This window comes from Ascaphus truei, chromosome 2, assembly GCF_040206685.1.
Source record: "Ascaphus truei isolate aAscTru1 chromosome 2, aAscTru1.hap1, whole genome shotgun sequence".
NCBI classification, from domain to species: Eukaryota; Metazoa; Chordata; class Amphibia; order Anura; family Ascaphidae; genus Ascaphus; species Ascaphus truei.
In genome coordinates, this window is record NC_134484.1 from 348,424,413 (window position 1) to 348,443,954 (window position 19,542).

Genomic DNA, 19,542 nt, shown 5'->3' on the forward strand with positions numbered 1-19,542 from the left:
AGATACAATTGGTGCACTGCTAGAGAGCGGGAAGGGCTTAAAAAGGGGTGTGCCAGAGCCTGTTTCAGAAGAGGAAGGGAATGTGACTTTGTAAATGGTTGCTATAGAAACAAAAAATGCTTGTTACATTATAATACATTAAAATGTCATTCTGAATTATTATTATTATTTTTTTAATGCTACAAGTATTTTCTCATAGTACAGAACAGATTTATATATAAAAAATGTAATTAAAAAAAATGAAGGATATTGCTTGGTCTGCAGCTTTAAAGCCCAAAGGAACAATGATATCTATAGAGCAATAAAGAAAATGGCAGGAAAAAGCATTTATATTCACCGCTTGTAGTCCGAACCTATTCCCAAAAAAATGTATAATCACTCAGAGTTTCTAAATTCCTACGCAAATAGGTCCTGTTCATACTGCTTTATGATTTTGTAAATACATATAATCAGCCTACAATGCATGTACCATTCTTGTTCATCAATCCAAGTTTGAAACAGGAGACTACGGCTTTTTTGCAAAACGAATTGATTCAGCCAATATTCCGGATAAATAAAAATCCGGATTAAATTAGTTTAGCACAAATCCGTAACGTCCTGTTTCAAACTTGGTTTGCTGAGTCTGGAGTACTGTCTGGGATTCCCTGGACCAGGAGCACCGGTGATATCAATTTTGTCTTTTTTTATGGTGTGCTGCATGCATCTGCCATTCTTGTTCATGTCACATCTGTTAAGTCTTTTAAAAGTCCAATGAAAACCTCAGATTGTATTTTTTTTTTATATATAAAGCAGCAATCCTCTCCCGATATACATTTACAGCGAATTATATATTCCGAAGCATCTTTATACCCCCAAAATGATCCCTTTCAATTGTATCTTTCTTGTTGATTTGTATGGCAATCCACAGTGGTAATTGGATATCATTCCTGGGACCCTGATTTTGAGGGTTCGATAACTTTGGGCTCAAACAGAAAAGGGCTCATTGGTGTAAGAAGAGGAGTTTCATATAAAAATAAATATATAGACTGTAAGCCCTTCGGGCGGGGACTCCTCTTCCTAATGTTACTTTTATGTCTGAGTTGCGTATTCCCATAATTATAATAGCATGTTCTTGTATAGCGCTGCTAGTTTTTACATAGCGCTTTACAGAGACGTTTTGCAGACACAGGTCCCTGCCACGTGGAGCTTACAATCTATGTTTTTTTGGTGCCTGAGACACCGGGAGATAAAGTGACTTGCCCAAGGTCACAAGGAGCTGACACAGGTTCCCTGCTTCAAACTCTGTGCCAGTCAGTGTCTTTACTCACTGAGCCGCTCATTCTATTATATGTTATATTATTATGTCACATGTATTACTGCTGTGAAGCGCTATGTACATGGATGGCGCTATATAAATTAAGCTATACATACATTTTTGGGTAACCGTGCCAATTGCTTCTTTAAAGCAGCAATACAACTTTCCATTCCCCCTCCTGTAAAGCATGTGACCATGTATCATTCTACATTCGTACCGAAGCTGGCAAACGTTTGGTGCTCCCGTTATAAATCTGTCACAATCCTGATTGTGTGTCTAACATAATGGCTGCTTCAGTCAGTGTAACTCAGCAGCTACAATGTATCCTTGTATTACTAAGGTAACATTATCTATTGTTACAGTTTGCAGCTCAAACTGCTGGGAACATTTGCAACAAATTATCCCAAACAGAAAAGTGTTACAAAGATGTTGCACGGCTTGGGAGGTGGGCTAAAACCTGCTATTGAAATCGCATTAAAAATGGCACTGAGAGTTGAATACATTTTTTTTTAATCAGTCGCTATTATCTAATACTGTAGAACTGATTTATTTAAAAAAAACTAATTTCCCATGTTTTGCTGCTTTAAGTTCAGTGTTTTTTGTTTTTTTTTTGTGTATCCTTTTCAGAGTATCTTTTTAAAATAGCTACTGACTTTCAGTATAGAGACTTTAAAATGAAATAAAATGTTTTTAATGTAGCGAGCGTTGGGTTTCTGAACCAGTGCAATGTTTTGGCAGCAGGGAAATACAATCGCCAATTACTTTGATTTATGTCTATTTAAAGAGTGTGGTCTGCTGGCAGCAAATGGAGGCGTTTCATTCAGTCTTTTGCCATCTTAAGTTCGTAAGTGGTATATAGGCACTTTTCTCCTCTCAGGGCATACATTAAGCTGTAATAAGCTAGCTTTACCCTCACCACCGACCGTGATTGACTTGAGTTGTGCAATGGTCAATGTGTTTACTCCATGAAAGGCGCACTGAAAAGTGCGGTTCCTCCTAGGATCAAAGTGAACTAATGGCATAGGCTTTGCAGGGACCAAGGTGGCACGCTGCCAGTGGGGTCCCCTTGTAAAAAAAAAACACAAAAGAGGGACTTACCAAGACGAGCAGCCCTCTTCTGGCAGGAGGTGGCCCACTGTGGAGAAGGTAACAGGACACACACATCTCCCAGACACCCCGACACCTACCTCTGCCGGTCCAGGGGATCCACGCTCCCTTCTTTTCATCCTCCTGTCGGTGCTGGGCTCCAACTTTTGACCGGAGGGGGGAGCTGGCGGGGGTGGGGGGTGGGGGTGGCACAGACACCCTTCTCCAGCTCCCCACTCCGGTTGGATGAAAGTTGGAACCTGGCGCCGACAGATGGGAGCGTGGGCCCCGAGGCGGCCGCCTTGCTCAGCTTACCCTAAGGATGGCCCTGTTAAGTGTGTAGGAGTGTGTATAAGTATGTGTGGTTTTAATAAAAACACATGCTTATACACACTCCTACACACACATACTGTACATAGGCAAAGACACACAGGCATATACAAACACGGAAATATTCTAGTAGCTGTGAGTTTGTCCTTGTAAAAGTGCACGGTCATAAGTAGCAGATTAAAACTAGCCAGAAATCGGTATTCTGTATTACAAATCGCCTCGTTTAAACCGCGTCTATAAAAAGTGACAAACTGCACGGTTTAACAGCCAAGACGCCCGGACTGCACTTGCTTTTGAAGTGGAATCACCATGACGATGGGTGCTAACTCCATCCAGAGGCTGAAATAGGGCTTTCGCCAGGATACGGGTTTTGCTCTCTCCGTAAACCCCACATTCCAGGCCCTAGGTGGAACTCATAATACCAATCTCGCCACTTTGAAGGAGGCAAGACAAAAAAATGTACGTTTTTGAAGAATTTGAAGCGGTTTTGCATTTTGCACAGACGTTCTAGAATTGAGCTCGTTATCCAGAAATACGCGTTTTGAACCTCTTTGGTCATAGCGCCCGAGTCGGAATGGACGCTCGGTTTGGACATGCGAGAAGGGTTTATACAATAGCAAAACCTGCAAATCCGTCCCTTTCCGCACGGATAAGCGTAATTCGCAGCTGCTAAAATATCCCCCATACACACGCACACGTACATACAGGCACACATGTCGACAGACGCGCACATACAATACAGCAAGACACAGACTCTTCTTTCCCATTCGCCCCTCCCTCCCCCTCTATTCTTCTGCCCGGGGTCCTGCCTGCCCGCAGAGATCCATGCTCTGATCTTTCATCATTAGACAGGAGCCGTCAGTGACATCTCGGCATTGCCAAGTACTGCGGTGCTGAAAGGGAGAGCGGGAGATGCCGGGAAGACACTGCCAGGTCGTGTTTGATGATTACAAATCAGGGCTGGGTCAGGTATGTAGTAAACTACTGCCGGGGTCCCTCGAGCCCTAGGCACGTACCTAGTCTTCCCTGACTTCTCCCAGCTCGCATCCCACAATACCTGGTGTAGCTTTTATGCAAGGCATTGTGGAGCGTGCCTTCGTGAAGCAGATCAGTGATTGACCGCTCTGCCACCAACATGGTTCTTCTGCACCCAAAGTCTTTCCAGCGCTCGTCTCCCCTCCATATTTCACTCATCCTGGATGAGTGGGATTAGGAATTTATGGAGCCCTGTCCACAGTAACCAACAAATTTAGAGGTTTTTGGAGCGATTGTACAAACTTTACTTCATAATATCTTGTGCTGTAAGCCTGTAAAGTGTGGTGTATACGGGCAAATTGTTACAGAATTGTGGTCGTTTTGTTTAAAATAATGTACAGGCATCATGAGCCAAAGAGATAACAGAGTAACAATAATTACCACATAAGATTAAAATGACACAGACTGAAAGAAAATACATACCTGTACACATTGCTTTCTACAGGACATTACTCTTTTATATACCTGGGGTTTTTGTAGCTGTGATATTTTGTTAAATAATCCCATTTAAACATGAAATCTGTTGAGATGAAGAATAGGGGGTGCATAGCTTGAGCAATGTTGTGATTCTTCATCTCAGTACTAACAGAGTCCGCAGATTGTGGACAACAGGTTCAGAAGAAATCTGGGTTAATTATACCTGAATAACAGAGAGTATATTCCCAGATGTAAAAAACAAACAAACATGTTTTCAATTGGATTTTGACATTTTGACATGTGCTGTTTCATGCACCTGTTTTGTAGTCTGGTCATTATAACAATGGCTGCCCATGTGTTAGAGTTCAGCATCTCTCTCCCGTACAGCTGAGCGATGAATGATCACTGAAATTGTTGCATTGAAATACAGTGGCCAAAAATGTATAAAACTTAAGAGCAAGACAAAAAATATAGGAACCAGAAGTTTGGTGAGCGGCAGGTGGGTGCTGGGGGGGTTAATAGAGGGGAGTGGTGAGTAGGGAGGTGGGTGCATTCAAGGGATTTGTTAAGCAGGGCGGTGTTTGGGGGAAGGGGGTTGTTAATCAAGGGGAGATTTTTTTTGGGTGGGGATTTGTTATGCAGGGGATTTTTGGGGGAGTTTGTTGATTAAGGGGGGAGGATGTTTAGATTGTTTGTTGAGCATGGGGAGGGAGTTTCTCAGGGACAACACAAAGAGAGACACACACAGTGACAGAGACACAAGGGGTTAAGGGTAGCCCAAGGGTGGGGAAGGGGTTAAGAGACGCAGTCCCAGGGTGGGGAAGGGGTTAATATGAGGCAGTCCCAGGGAGAGTTGGGATTTGAGGTGCAGGGGTCATGATATTCTTGTCCTTGACACTAGAGAAGATCTGTATACCTGTTGCAGCTGCTGCACATGGTCTCTCATGAAGCTGCCAGACCTTCCCCTCCTAACTCTCTTCCTGTCACTCTTGAGGCCTCCAATATAGTACAGGCAAGCGCGTGCGATGGAGCGCATGACGTCACGCGCGCCTGTACTACAAGCGATCCATGGCCTGCGCGACGGGGAGGTGTGGCGAAGGCGTGGCCCATGACGTCACGTGAGCAGTTCGACCTCATTGGCTGAACCGCGCACGTGACCCGCCCCGTCGCTCTCGTGCACGCGCGCTCTATGGCCGTCCTCCTTGAGGTACGGCCTTTTGATTGCTCGCACCGTCGCAGCATGGCTGGAAGATAAGGAGGAGGGGAGCATGTCTGACACAGCTCCGTGAGAGACACACACACCCTTTTCTACCACATTGCAGCCGGCATATTCAGCAAAGCTCTAGGCGCCAGAGGTTACACCTGGGGGTTTTCCATGCCTGTATTATACAATTACTTTTTTCCATGTTAGAATATTGTTGTTTCCTTCCCCAAGCGCAGTCAGCAGATAGAGTACTCCTCAGTTCCCTCTCAGTGGCAACACAGTGAATTTAGGAAGTACATACCGATCAACAACATCTCTTTGGCACCTTGGCCTGTTACCCTTGCACCTGAAGTATCCAAAATCAGGTTGCAAACTCGTTGTGTTTGTATGAAAGTAACACATTTTACAAGGAGTAAGAATAATGTATTGTTAATTACAGACAGTCTTTCAGTTTCCTTTGATGTATTGCAATTAAAGGTGTAAACCCAGGTTCTTAAGTTATATACTGTGCACATACATAGACATATGTCCCGGCAATGGCTATGTAGTAAGCTTCCATTCTGAAAATCTGTTTTATTACAAAACTATCATTAATATCTGCAAGTAGTAGCACATTCACTGCTGATTTGGTGTTTACTAAAACTTGTCTGCTTACACACTGCCATAGAAGAGGCCAGTGCAGAATGAAATGTATTGTAAAAAGTGACCGTACAATCTGACTTTTTACTAACATGTGACATCTGTACACTTGCACCTTTATTTGTAGTAGTAGTAGTAGTAGTACACCTTAAAGTAACGTAAATGCAGGAAATTACCAATTTTCCCCTTCGTTATGGGGAAAGGGGGTTTACCCCACCCTGCTAGAAACGAATTGCAAGATCCACAAAATGAAGAGACGGAGAGTACATGATATGTAGGGTTGCCAGGTGCCCAGTATTGAACCGGACTGTCCTGTATTTTTACACTCTGTCCAGTAAAAAAATGAGGTAATACTGGATATATGTGTATTGCCTGTCTGGACATAGTGACCTGACCGGCTTTTGGGGGGAGGGCGCGGGATTTCGCTTAGCAGGGAAAGAGCAGGGCTGCTTCTAGGGGGTAGGACGGCTTCCTCCATCCTGATTGGCTGCTGCTGGGTAATGCAGCCAATCAGGAAGAGGTGTCAGGAGCCTGAGGGTGGGGCCAAGGAGACGAGAAAATTGTGTGTGTCAAGCTCGTCGCACCTTTCACCATTGTGTCTAGTTTGGAGAAGCCACCTGGCAACCCTATGAATAGTGAAAAGTGCAGGGAACCCTCTAGGGATGTTTGTGGTATGCAAGGGTTCCTAGGAACCCCTGTTAAAAAACACTGCACTGTGGAGCCTCATTTTACCTAACCCATATTAAACTCATTTAAAAAAACCTTCATACGTAAGTGTACATTTTATCACATTGTCTCAGCTGCAAAACTGAAGAAATACAATAACCAGATTTATCAAAGAAAAGAAAACCCATTGAAAGCAATTAGTTTTTTCCCTTGGATAAATGCAGCCGTATAACTTTCATAATTAGACCCAATTGGTTTTACCTAGGGCCACCTTTACTCAGCTCTACAATGTATGTATGTATGTTTATCTTTATTTATATAGCACCAAAAGTGTACTCAGCGCTTCACAAAGAATACAGTACAGGGAATTATAATACAATAAGCGCAGCAAAATCAGACAATAGGAAAGGAAATCCCTGCCCCGCAGAGCTTAGAATCCAAGTGGTATGATGGGAGACTTACAGAGACAGCAGGTGGGGGAATAAGTGCTGTAGATGACAGTGCTTGGCCACAATAGGTAGTATAAGTGACTGTGAGTGTGGGACAATAGGCATGAGTGCAGGCTATAGGGATGCTTGATTTGTGAGGCGAGTTTTAAGGTTAGTCAGTATTAAATCAGATAGGTTAACACCATTATCAGGGGAAGAGTTGGCAGGGAGGTGTGGGTGAGAGCAGGTGTGTTTATGTCTGGGTTCAGGATTAGGAGAGATAGAAGGTGTGAATTTTTGCCGGCTGCGCATGCGCAATCGGCACTGGTCAACCGCGCATGCGCAAGTGACGATTGTGAATGCGCACGAGCAGCCGGCAAAATTTTGCTCAGGGGCCCCCGCATGCCTAACTACACCACTGCACACACTGAGCATTTATTGTAAGAAATCTTCAACGTCAACTATTAGACTTTGATACCATACACATTTTCTAACTTAAAATCTTTCTATGTTACTCAGTATCAGCTTTGTTTTATGATATGGTAACAGTTTATTGGTTGTGGCATACACAAATCTAATCTAAGAAGGTGCGCTGGAGGCAAATCAGTGCAGGGTCACAACAGATAGAACCTTATGTCGTCTATGTATCACCTTGTTTAAATGTACTCTACTGTTTTAGGCTCCATGGTGCATAATGAGCTTGTGGCCCCGGTTTCTTAATCTGGAGCAGGCAGCGGGTTTAAGCCCACTCAGACCTTACGCCGGTTGAAGGGAGACCAAGTAACTCGCAATTTGACACTCCCTAAATCACATGCCGATGCACATGGAGCAAAGTCCTTTGTACATTGAAGCTAGGAGACGCAAAACAATAATGATGTTTTTGGCACCAATTTTCCTCCAATATTGCCTTAGTAAATAGACCCCAGTTTGTAGTATAGGGCAACAGAACACATTTATGAAATGCATTGGTACCCGAACGGAACCAAATATATTCCCCTTTCCTGAGGAAGGTCCCCTTAGTGACTAAAACGTTGACAAATGTGCATTATTTATTTTTTTAATACATTTTATTTTTTACCTTTATGTTTTGTTTAAATGTATGTATGGTTTTTATCTACTGTATGTAGTCATGGTATAGCCCAGGTGTCCACAAACTGGGGTGCGCGTGATTTCCCAGGGGCGGGCGCAGCGGTTACAGAGGTCCCGCGCTCTCCCTCAAGGCATTTAAATGTAATTTTCTCCTACCTTGTCTTCAGCGACGCGCCGCCATGGTAACACGGTGTCAAAGGACAGAGCAGTCAAGCGGGGGGGGGGGGGGGGGTAGAGCATGAGAGCATGCAGGGGAAATACTTTGCGTACCGCTGTTAGAGCCCATTGCAGAGCAGTGTTCTTGAAAGCTAAGCATGTTGCGGAGCAACAAAATGTTGGCCCCTTTTGCAGCGAAGGGTTGAACTTGTTCTAACTTTTTGCCCATTAACTGGCTATTAGAATTGTTTGTAAATGTTTAAAAACATTTTTAACAAAAAAAAGTTTTGTTTGAAAATGTTTCATGAATAATTTGTGACTGCACAACATTTCGGGGACATCCCTTCATCAGGTCAAAAAATACAAACTTATATGTTTTTTAACCTGACGAAGGGATCTCCCAGAAACATTGTGCATGGTGCCAGGGGGGGGAAAGAGCGCGGCCTCTCACTTTCTCCGGGCCTCTTCTCCTGCTCCTCTCCTGATCTCCGCTACGTTGTGTTGTCGTGAGGTTGCATTGTCATGGCAACGTGCGGCCATGGGATGTCGCAGCATCACATGGTCATGGCCACGTTGCTATGGCGATGCGTCGTCACAAGCAGAAGATTCCCGAGATGAGGAGGAGAAGTTTACAACTCTGGATAGTAGGTAAAAGGCACTTACAGAGGCCCAGCACTGTTCCCCGGCAATCAGTTTGTTGTGAAGAAGAGAAAGGTGCCTTTGTAAGCGCGGGGCTCGGTGCAACTGCACCAATGGCACTGCCATCAAGCCGGCCCTGATTTATGTCCACACTATTAAAAAGAGTTGAAATTGTCTGTTTGGCCATTGATATAATTTTTTCATGCCACAGGACTCTGACTTTTATTAAAGTTAAATGAGCGTTTTCTGCTGGGATTCCTGCTTCCCTGCTTGAGCACTAACTACAGCCACCATTTTAAATGGAATTGCAGTGCGCCCACCATCTTAGGATCTTTTGTATGCACAAAATACCATATCCCACATAAGCACCTAGTGTATGTAACCCTCCCTGCCCGGCTTCCTAGGGAGGTTACATTGGTGGGACAATAATGTAATGATATGGTATATTTTCTGCCGTCAAATTCAGAAAATTAACGTTAAGGTTAATGCGAGGACTTAACATTACGTTATTTAAGTCATAGCTACTGTACACTTGGCGTTACTCCCATCCAGACCCTGAAATTGGGCTTTTGCAGCATCTGGGTGGCTGGAATGCCACACGTAGGATTTAAATAACAGCTTTATTCCCTGGTGTTATGTCCATCTCCTCTCGCCCCACTCCAGCAAAAGACCTGTTTTCGGGTCTGGATGGGATCTGAGTTGCAAGACGTACTTAATGCCATGTTCTGTTCTAAAGATAAGAATCTTTTAAGGTTCTTATAGAGGGTAGGGCGTACATATGTGTTTTTAGCAGCAGGCCGGAGAAAATCATCGTCCTATTTTTTGCACTCAGTTTTGAACATCATTTAATCCTGTATTTTTATCTTTGGAAGCTTTATTATTTTGCACCAGCATTTATATCATCAGAAGCAGCATTTATTCTGAGACATAACTACAAGTTGTTGAGTGAACTCTTCTTCAGGCTAGGCATGTAAATGAAAGGTAACTAAATATCCTCTCTCTTAACAAGTGCACTTTCTTCTTTGTTATGTGAAGTCTACTCTTTTCCGCCCTACAAACTCTTTACATCCATTCCCCTCCCCTAATAAGAAAAGAAGCAAAGCATTCTGGATAATGAAAGAGGGCCAGCTGTCTCCTTGACAAGGGAGCAGCTGCCACCAAATGCTTAGCTGAACAATAGGCTTAAGATGCGAGTTAACATCTGCTGTGCGTTAATCAAGCCAGGCTCATGTTTAGCAAAATGTTTACCCCCCTTAACACTGTGAGATTAAATTACCTGTGCTACTGATGCACACAGCTTTATGTGATTGTGACTGCTACTTTAGTAGTGTATAATTATGCACATATTCTGATTTACAGCATTAGTCTTTCTAAAACTACAGCATACTTTCCAGTTAAACATGAAATCGAGGTCCCCTTAATACAGCAGGCATTTCTACCTCTTACAATGCACCCTGCATTTGCTTATACACCCATCCAATTTGTATATGTGCTGAATTCAGGTATTTTTTTCCTATTGCTGCAAAATATACATTGGCTTCAAAATAGATTACAAGCTATTTCAAAAACAGGTATGCTTGATGTGGCCTGTATAAAAGGATAATGCCCCTTCCTTCTATGCTCTAGTGGCGTAGAGAGATCTTCTTGTGTAAATTAGAAGTTTGGAATGAATCTGTATATTGCATATTTCTTGGGACAAAATCTTTACAATAAGGGTAGACATGGGTTTGACCTGGAGTCGAGATCCCTGGCCAAACTCGTAAACTCTCTTGGTAATGGGAATGATAGCAAGAGGTGACAACCCCCCACGCAGGCCACGCCCCCAGCCCCTGTGTTACTTACAGTGCAGTGCTTGGCTTCTATTTGGACTGTCTCCAGCTGGCTGCCTTTCAGACATCGGTCTGATCGTAAATTGTGCACAAGGGGGGTCCCCATGCACCATGCCATGCAACCTCCTCCTCTCCAGTTCCTTCTCCCCTCCCCCCCCCCCCCCCCCCCGACCCCACCACCCTTTCCAAATATCTCAGCATCGGGATTGAAGAAGGAAGGGGTGCAAACATCCCAATATTATTATTATTATTCTCGTTTATTTGTGAAGCGCCGACATTCTGCACAATATGCTGTATTCCACATGAATGTCCTACTTCTTAAGTATTTTTAAATCCATTTACTTCTTGTGTAAATGTGTATGAATAATGGTATATTTCATTGATCAGCATGGTTTTGTCTTTACTTTCTAGCCCTGTCAAGATGTTGCATCCAAATCATGATATGTGTCACAGGAATAGGTGGTGGTTTACTCAGCCGTTTAATTGCAAGGGGAATTCAATCCCTCACAGATATGCAAAAGAACCCTTTTTACACACTTCCTGTTCTTTTGCTTCCAAGGTCTTAAGTATTTTCGTTTTAAAAGCACTGCCATACCATCCAGTTTAATAATGTATTGCAGCCCTTTCTGCTGCCACAACCAGGGTACTTAGTAAGGGTTTATGGTTAGAACTAGAGCCATGGAAGCCCACCACAGCTGTGGCCATATGTATTCCAAATGTCTGAAGGAACAGACGTGTCTCCTGCAGCTTTGATAAACAGTAAAACTTTCATGCAGCTAGAGTGCATATAGACAATCACATGTGCAAAGCATTACAAGTTAGAAATATAGGAATATGAAGACTATGGGGCTCACTCACTAAACTGTGATGAGTGGCTGAATGCACGTTCAATGCCCTTATAGCTCGATATTGCCTGTTTTGCTATTCACTAAACCTCTAACAGTGCAGTATCGCACTATAACGTTTTTTTAATGAGCTTTAACACTTTGACCAAAAAACATCGTACGAAAAGCCAAAAAAAGTCCAAAATCACATTTATTTATTTTTGCCAGAAACTGCTATTCACTAAGCAGTGATAAGCTTATCAAACTGTAAAGTTTTGCAATATTTTGCTGCAGCTAAAGGCTGGTGCTAAAGACATTGCAAGATGCATAAAAGCATTTTATTTTATTTTTACTGCACAGGATTGATACCGGAGGCCGGTGGTGACCCCCGGAGACCCCCAGAGAACCACAATGATCCAGTGGGGTTCTTGGGAGTCACTGAGGGTCTCTGGGGGTCCCCATCGGCCTCCGGTATCAATCCCGTGCAGTAAAAATAAAATAAAATGCTTTTATGCATCTTGCAATGTCTTTAGCACCAGCCTTTAGCTGGCGGCAAAATATTGCAACATTTTACAGTTTGATAAGCTTATCACTGCTTAGTGAATAGCAGTTTCTGGCAAAATAAAGTGATTTGGGACTTTTTTTGGCTTTTTTTTTAACTCGGGGCAGGGACTCCTCTTCCTTAATGTTACTTTTATGTCTAAAGCACTTATTCCCATGATCTGTTATTTATATTATATGTTATTTATTTGATTACCACATGTATTACTACTGTGAAGCGCTATGTACATTAATGGTGCTATATAAATAAAGACATACAATACAATACAATACAATACAATACAATACAATCACAGTTTAGTGAATGAGCCCCTATATGTATGTGTGTATACTTTCATTGGAAACTGATAACCAATATTATACTCCTGGATGCTGTATAAGAGGTACATTATTTAATTGACATTTGCCTGCAGATGATCCACTCCTGTATGTTTGAGATCCAGAGACGTCTACGATGAAAAGTATGGAAAAAATTGTGACTATCAATACTTCTTCTCTGCTTCCAAAATCAATTTTTCCAAGTCTCAGATACTTTGGTAAAATAATTAAAAAAAAAAAACGAGGTCCCACCTCACAATCTTCCCTTTAAAACTTCAACCAATCAGTTGACATATTTGGGCATTACATTCCCACGGAATCTAAGCAAATTATATATTGTACATTTGAAACCCATAATTGACAAAATGAATCAAGAATTAGACAAATGGATGTCTCTGCCTCTTTCTCCGTCTTTTTAGGATTGCATTAATAAACATGGTTTGAGCTCCATGTTACAGCCCCTTCCCATTTTGCTGCATAAAAACAGATCTCTCATGAATCCATAAAAGATTTGCAAACTCTGGGCAAGGAAAACACAAGTAATAAGTCACCAGAAACGACAAACCCGGTAGGGAGGCGGCGGCGGGTTTACATTTTCCAAAGTTTTCTTTTCAATATATCAGCGATCGGATCTCGGAAATTCCAATCTTTTGCGATCCCAACCTTGAAACCCAATGTATTGATCCACAAGCTTTCAGCTTTCTGTTACATCGGCGTTTGTCCCGAATCCCCGCAGAGGTGAAAGGAAAATGTTCTATTATATGGTACCATTACCAGTGTGGTGTCAGACAACTTCGTATGTGAAAACCTCAAGCATTAACCTCAATCTATTTACTAATCCGCGGTAATCACTGCTTCCCCCGCGGATGGATGGAGGAGGCCTTTTGTATCTAGTCACAGAGGAGGATAAAATATATTAAAATTGCATGAAGCCTTCATTTCTCCTTACTGTCTTTTGACAAACTAAGAGAAAATGTGATTTACGAATTAGACATTGCATACATTCCCTCCTTAAAGACAATGATAGTATATGAACTAGTAATACTTTAAATGTAAAATACTCCAACATAATGAAATTGTTGTCCAAACTTTTCACTAAGCCCCTCTTGATGTCTAGACCAGGGGCGCTCAACTCCAGTCCTCAAGCCCCCCCAACAGGTCAGGTTTTCAGGATATCCCAGCTTCAGTCCCTGCTTCAGCACAGGTGGCTCAATCAGTTATCAACTGGGCCTCTGATCGAGACACTTGTGCTGAAGCTGGGATATCCTGGAAGCCTGTCCTGTTGAGGGGGGGGGGGACTTGAGGACTGGAGTTGAACACCCCTGGTCTAGAGGTCTGGACCCCGTGGCTTGCTGGCTATATGAGAGACTCCCCTGATATGGATATTCTTTTCAAAGGAAATACAGCTCAACTCCCTTATAACGCTGTGCTTGGGGTCCAAAGAATCACATCGCGTTATAAGCGGATCGCGTTAGAAATAATGTGCAATTGTATGCATTATACAATAAAGTATTTAAGACACCAATAATCGTGTTGTAAAGTATTCATAAATGCGAAAATTGGGAGCCACACTTGCAACGCGTTATTAGCGGATTCGCGTTGTTACAGATCGCGTTATAACGGGGTTGAGCTGTAATTCAGTTAAAATGACCACAATTTCCTGCATTTTTTTTTTACAAACACATCCTAGAATAAGACCCCAGGTCAGGGAGTCACCAAAGTGTAATGCGGGATATCACACCGATCTGACAGTAACTGCAAGTTAAAGAAAGTCAATGGCAGTTACCTATGTGTCTTATGCTCTGTTGACAGTATTCTTTTCCCCCTACAAATAATGTTTGCTTTCAAGACTTGTCCTAAAGTTTTATTACTCTTTTCTTTTGTATTACGTTAATAAAAAAAAATCTTTCGAAAAATGTTTATTTACATTTTGTTTTGTTTTTAAATGTTATTCTAAATATGTATTTAATATCATTCAGAAACAGGAAGAAAAGCTGGGATCAAGTCACAGCCCTTACGATTACAGTTACCTTCACAACGAAAATGAAAAAAACGTTTTGGACGAAGAGTTAAATAAGCAAAATAACGTGGATGAAAATGTAACAAGGGGGGATACCGGTATCGATGTAAATGTCAGCAACAACCTGAGGACAGAGGTAAGAGATAAAATACCGGATCACAAAAAAGATGACTCGTTTTAATCAGAAATGTAATGTCAGTAGTGTAAAAAAAAACCGGGAGACACAGGGTAGCACAAAGGTCATTGCAACATCTTTACTGTGTGTCTGTCTGTTGGCTTCCTTTTTTATCACGTCTCCTTGCACTTCGCTGGCGAGTCTTGCTGTCCTTTGTCAAGAGATACATTTTTAGGCCTAGTTAGAAAGCAGACCAGAGTGTATCCCACTTCTCTGTAGTAATATGATGTTTACTTTGGGAGATAGCAATATACTGTATTAAAGGAGCAAGGCAAGCACTCTTTTTTTTTTATTTTTTAATTCTAACATTTATTTTTATTTGTTTACACAAGATTGAAGCAGGAGGTCTCTGGAGCTGGACCCCATTCATTTCCTCTGTGGTAGGTGCTGGTAGCTGCTTTGGCTGAGCTACCTGGGGTTTAAAGTTCAAAGCTCCCATCGTCACGCGGGCGAATAGGAAGCTGGACCTGATGACGTCATGGCTTCCTATTGGCCCGCAGGGCGTGGGAGCTTTAAAAAAGCGACCATTACTTAATCCCCGCAGTGCCGGCTAGCTGAGCCGGAGCTGCTAAAAGCAGCTCCTATGGAGGTATGTATCTCTGGGAGCAGGGGTTCCCCGCAGATTAAATGAAAGGGGCTCAGCTCTGGACATCCCCTGCTTCAAACCTGTGTTAAAAAAAAAGGGTTTGGATTGCCGCTTTTAAACATAATCTTGACTAAGAAGGTGAAACATATATATGTGTGTTGTGCATACACAGACATACACTGCCCCTGTATACAATTCTATTTCTAACCCATTTTCTCATCTAGAGAAGGAGGGAGGGGGGGGGGGACTTAATGCAATTTCAAGAAAATTGTCAGGGAGAGAACCTAATTGAGTCCATTTTATTTCGTTTCTTTGTGGTCAGAATTGAGATATGTTCCTTAGCCGTCCTTCCCTGCTGGCAACAATCTAAATGGAATTATGTTTTTTTAAATATATATTAATTGATAAAGTGTTAACCCTTTCAGTGATGGAGGGCAACAGTACATCAATCTTTATATATATATTTACTTTCTTCATTCCGCAGATCAACAGGAACAGAACAGAGCCTTCCCTCTTTTTTGAGGAATTTATTCAGCTGCTAGCACAAACAGAAAATGCACTTGAGGTAACTGCTTTTGATTTTATATGGGGGGGTTGAGATGGCTTGCACTATTTTTCAACTGGCAGAATATGGTCTTGCGTACCTGGTACGTTATGGGCAAATGTTCGTAATCTAGGGGGTGATCGGGGTGATCCCAGAGCAGCCAGTTTGTTAGAAGCCAAAATGGCGCCCCCTCCATAGGCCTACCAGTGATTGGCACAGCAACAATGATGCAGTGAAATTGAATAGTGCCTATGTTAAAGGCTTAGGCCGCGTCCATAATCCGCACGACAGCGCAGAAAAAATGCAGGGGATCTATGGGGCCGGCCATAGTGCGCGCGAGGAAGCGCGACGGAGCAGCAGATTGTTTTCAGCTGACAAAAGATTTTGATTTGGCCGCACGAGGGCCGGGTCACGTGCGCGGTTCAGCCAATGAGGGCGAACCGCTCACATGACATCGCGGCCTCGCCCCCGCCATGCACGCCATACAAATGACAAAGGCCACGGATCGCTCAAGCTACAGGCGCATGCGACGCCAGGCACTCGGTCGTGCTCGCCTACTATGTCCGAGGCCTGATTCGTAACCGAATCATATCCGTTCCAAATCTGCAGCTATCACGGCTGTTACAAACATCGTGATTAGGAAATCACTAGTAGCTGTTTTTCCACTGATACTTCTCCAGACAAGAAAGCTGTTCAAGGATTTCACAATGAGACATTTGAAATGAAAAGTAATATAAGTAGTGCAAAGAAAATCATTAGGCAGGCATAGTAGATAGGACTCGAACCTTTAAAGCAGGCCTGCCCAACTCGTAAAGTGAGAAGGGCCGAACTGCTCCAAGGAAAAACAATTTGGGCCGCACGGGTTAAATCATCATCATCATCATCATCTCTCCTCCACCACCTCTCATCATCATCCTCATATCTCCCCCAGAACCCCTCACTATCAACTTTTACAATACTCCCCATCTATCTCTCATACCCCCATCTCTCCCCCTCACCCACACAATACCCCCCTCCACATCAAACACACAATACCCCCTCCACATCCCCCCAGCCCATTCCATGTCAGCAGCCCCCTCCCCCCCAAGTCAGCATCCCATGTCAGCATCCCCCCCATGTCTCTCTTCCCTCAATGTGACACTCTCCTCCCCTCCCCTAAATGACACTCTCTCCCCCTCCCCTCAATATGACACTCTCCCCCTCCCCTCAATATGACACACTCTCCTCCTCCCCTCAATATGACACTCTTTCCCCCTCCCCTCAATATGACACTCTCCCCCCCCCCTGCAACTCACATCACTCTCTCCCCCCCCTGCACCTCACATCACCCCCCCCTGCACCTCACATGTCAGCAGCCCCCCTCACATGCCCCCAGCCCCCCCTCACATGCCAGCAGCCCACCCCCTCACATGCCAGCAGCCCACCCCCCCTCACATGTCAGCAGCCCACCCCCCCTCACATGTCAGCAGCCCACCCCCCCCCTCACATGTCAGCAGACCACCCCTCCCTCACATGTCAGCAGCCCTCTCTCTCTCTCTCTCTCTCTCTCTCTCTCTCTCTCTCTCTCTCTCTCTCTCTCTCTCTCTCTCTCTCTCTCTCTCTCTCTCTCTCTCTCTCTCTCTCTCTCTCTCTCTCTCTCTCTCTCTCTCTCTCTCTCTCTCTCTCTCTCCTCCCCCCTCTCTCCTCCCCCCTCCCCCCTCCCCCCTCCCCGGTCCTAAGCCCCAGCATGCTCTGACTTCCAACCCCCCCCGGCATCCTGCTATTGAAAAAAAAAATACTCACGGCTGCCGCATCCTCCTCATGCTGCTGCTGCCCCCGCGCACCACAAAACCCGGGGAGGATAAATCGCCGCCATTTAAAAAAAAAAAAAAAAAAATTTATTTTATTAACTGGCGCCCGGTCGGAGTCATCGCGGGCCGCACAGAGAGGCCAGGCGGGCCGTATGTTGTGCAGGCCTGCTTTAAAGGTTCAATCCCACTACGCCAGCCAGAAAACAACCTTTTGTAAAGAATGTAACAGTCTCATTGGCTGCCCAAAATAAAGCCAACCATGCTAATAGCTAGCTATCTTTAGCTGGTTTTATTTTGTGGGCAGACTGGTGAGTAGCCAAGTTGGTCATATTTGTCATGTAGTAAGATAACAAAGGATGGGGGAGCAGCTAGTATGTTATTGATATGTTTCAAACTTTGGAACCGCACAGTTTTGCAATCAGATATAATACTGCCTACTCATTTACTTTTTGAGAAATTCATTCAATTGAAAGTTGAATTTCTTAGGAGCCTCTGTGCCTGTGTACAAACTAACTTTAAAAAAGTATTTTTAAATACATATAATTCCCAGATTTGGTTTAAAAAAATCAATCACCCATAGGTAACCCCTTAAAGCTGCAGACCAAGCAATATCCTACATGTGTGTGTGGGTTTTTTTGTTTTTAATAATAAATCAGTTTTGTACTATAAGAAAATACTTGTAGCATTTTTTTTTTATATAAACAACTCAGAATATTTTTTTTATTTATTATAATGTAACAAGCATTTTGGTGTCTCTATAGCAACCATTTACATAGTCACATCCCCTTCCTCTTCTGAAACAGGCTCTGGCACACCCCTTTTTGAGCCCTGACCTCTCTCTAGCAGTGCACCAATTGTATCTAGTGACTGCCTGGTCACATTATCTTCCCCACAGAACTTTGCATCTTTGGTCCTCTTCTGCTGCACTGACAGCCATTTAATGAACCTCCAAGCCGAATCTTCGCCGATCGATCACAGGAGATAATGGATTGATCAGCAACTTAACTAATTACTTATTGTGTGGATAGTATTGATGCACATATTAAAGGGGGTGGGGGGGGGGAACGTCCGCTTGGACTGCTGCTTTCAACGTGTCTGTATATTTATCTTTATTGATATAGCACCTACAGCTGTACTTAGCACTTTACAAGAGAGACAATACAGTACTGGGAATTATATTACAATAAGTGCAACAAATAGGATCAGACCATAGGAAAGGAAATCCCTGCCCCGAAGAGCTTACAATCTAAGTGGTATGATGGGAATCTTACAGAGACTGCAGGTGCGGGAATAAGTGCAGTAGTTGTCAGTCATTGGTAGGAGTGACTGTGGGTGGGTGACAGTAGCCATTAGTCTAGGCTAATAAAATGCTTCATTTAAGAAGTGAGTTTTAAGGTGAGCCTTGAAGGTGGGGAGAGAAGGTGCTTGGCTTAAACAGAGTATGAGGTAGTTCCACAGGTAAGGGGCAGTGAGGGAAAAAGGTTTAAGGCGAGAGAGCAGTAGAGGTGAAACAGGTGGAATGGAAACAGTTGTGGGTAGAATGCAGGAGACGAGCATGGGCATAGCGAGAGATCAGAGCTGATATGTAGGGAGGAGCAGGTGAGTGGAGAGCCTTGTAGGTAATGAGGAGAACTTTGTAGATGATCCGAAACTTGATGGGAAGCCAGGAGAGGGATTTAAGGAGGAGAGGAGCAGAGACAGCTTTGGGGGAAATTAAAATTATTCTAGCAGCAGAATTTTGGATAGATTGTAAAGGAGAAAGCTGTGAGGGAGGAAGGCTTGTTAGTAGTATATTACAATAATCCAGACGGGTGAGAATAAGGGCATGCATTAGAGTTTTAGCAGTAGCGTGACAGTGGAAAGAGCAGATCTTAGCAATATTACGGAGGAAGGTACGGAGGTACACCAACAG

General features: G+C 43.4%; 1 protein-coding gene across 1 annotated transcript in view; it reads left to right on the top strand.

The window, feature by feature from the left end:
- The window catches only part of NFE2L3 (NFE2 like bZIP transcription factor 3), a 37,156-nt gene that overhangs the window by 7,691 nt on the left and 9,923 nt on the right, over positions 1-19,542 (top strand). The window contains exons 2-3 of the mRNA XM_075586812.1: positions 14,495-14,671; positions 15,781-15,861. Of these exons, the coding sequence (XP_075442927.1) occupies positions 14,495-14,671; positions 15,781-15,861 (258 nt within the window). The remainder of the gene's footprint in view (positions 1-14,494; positions 14,672-15,780; positions 15,862-19,542) is intronic.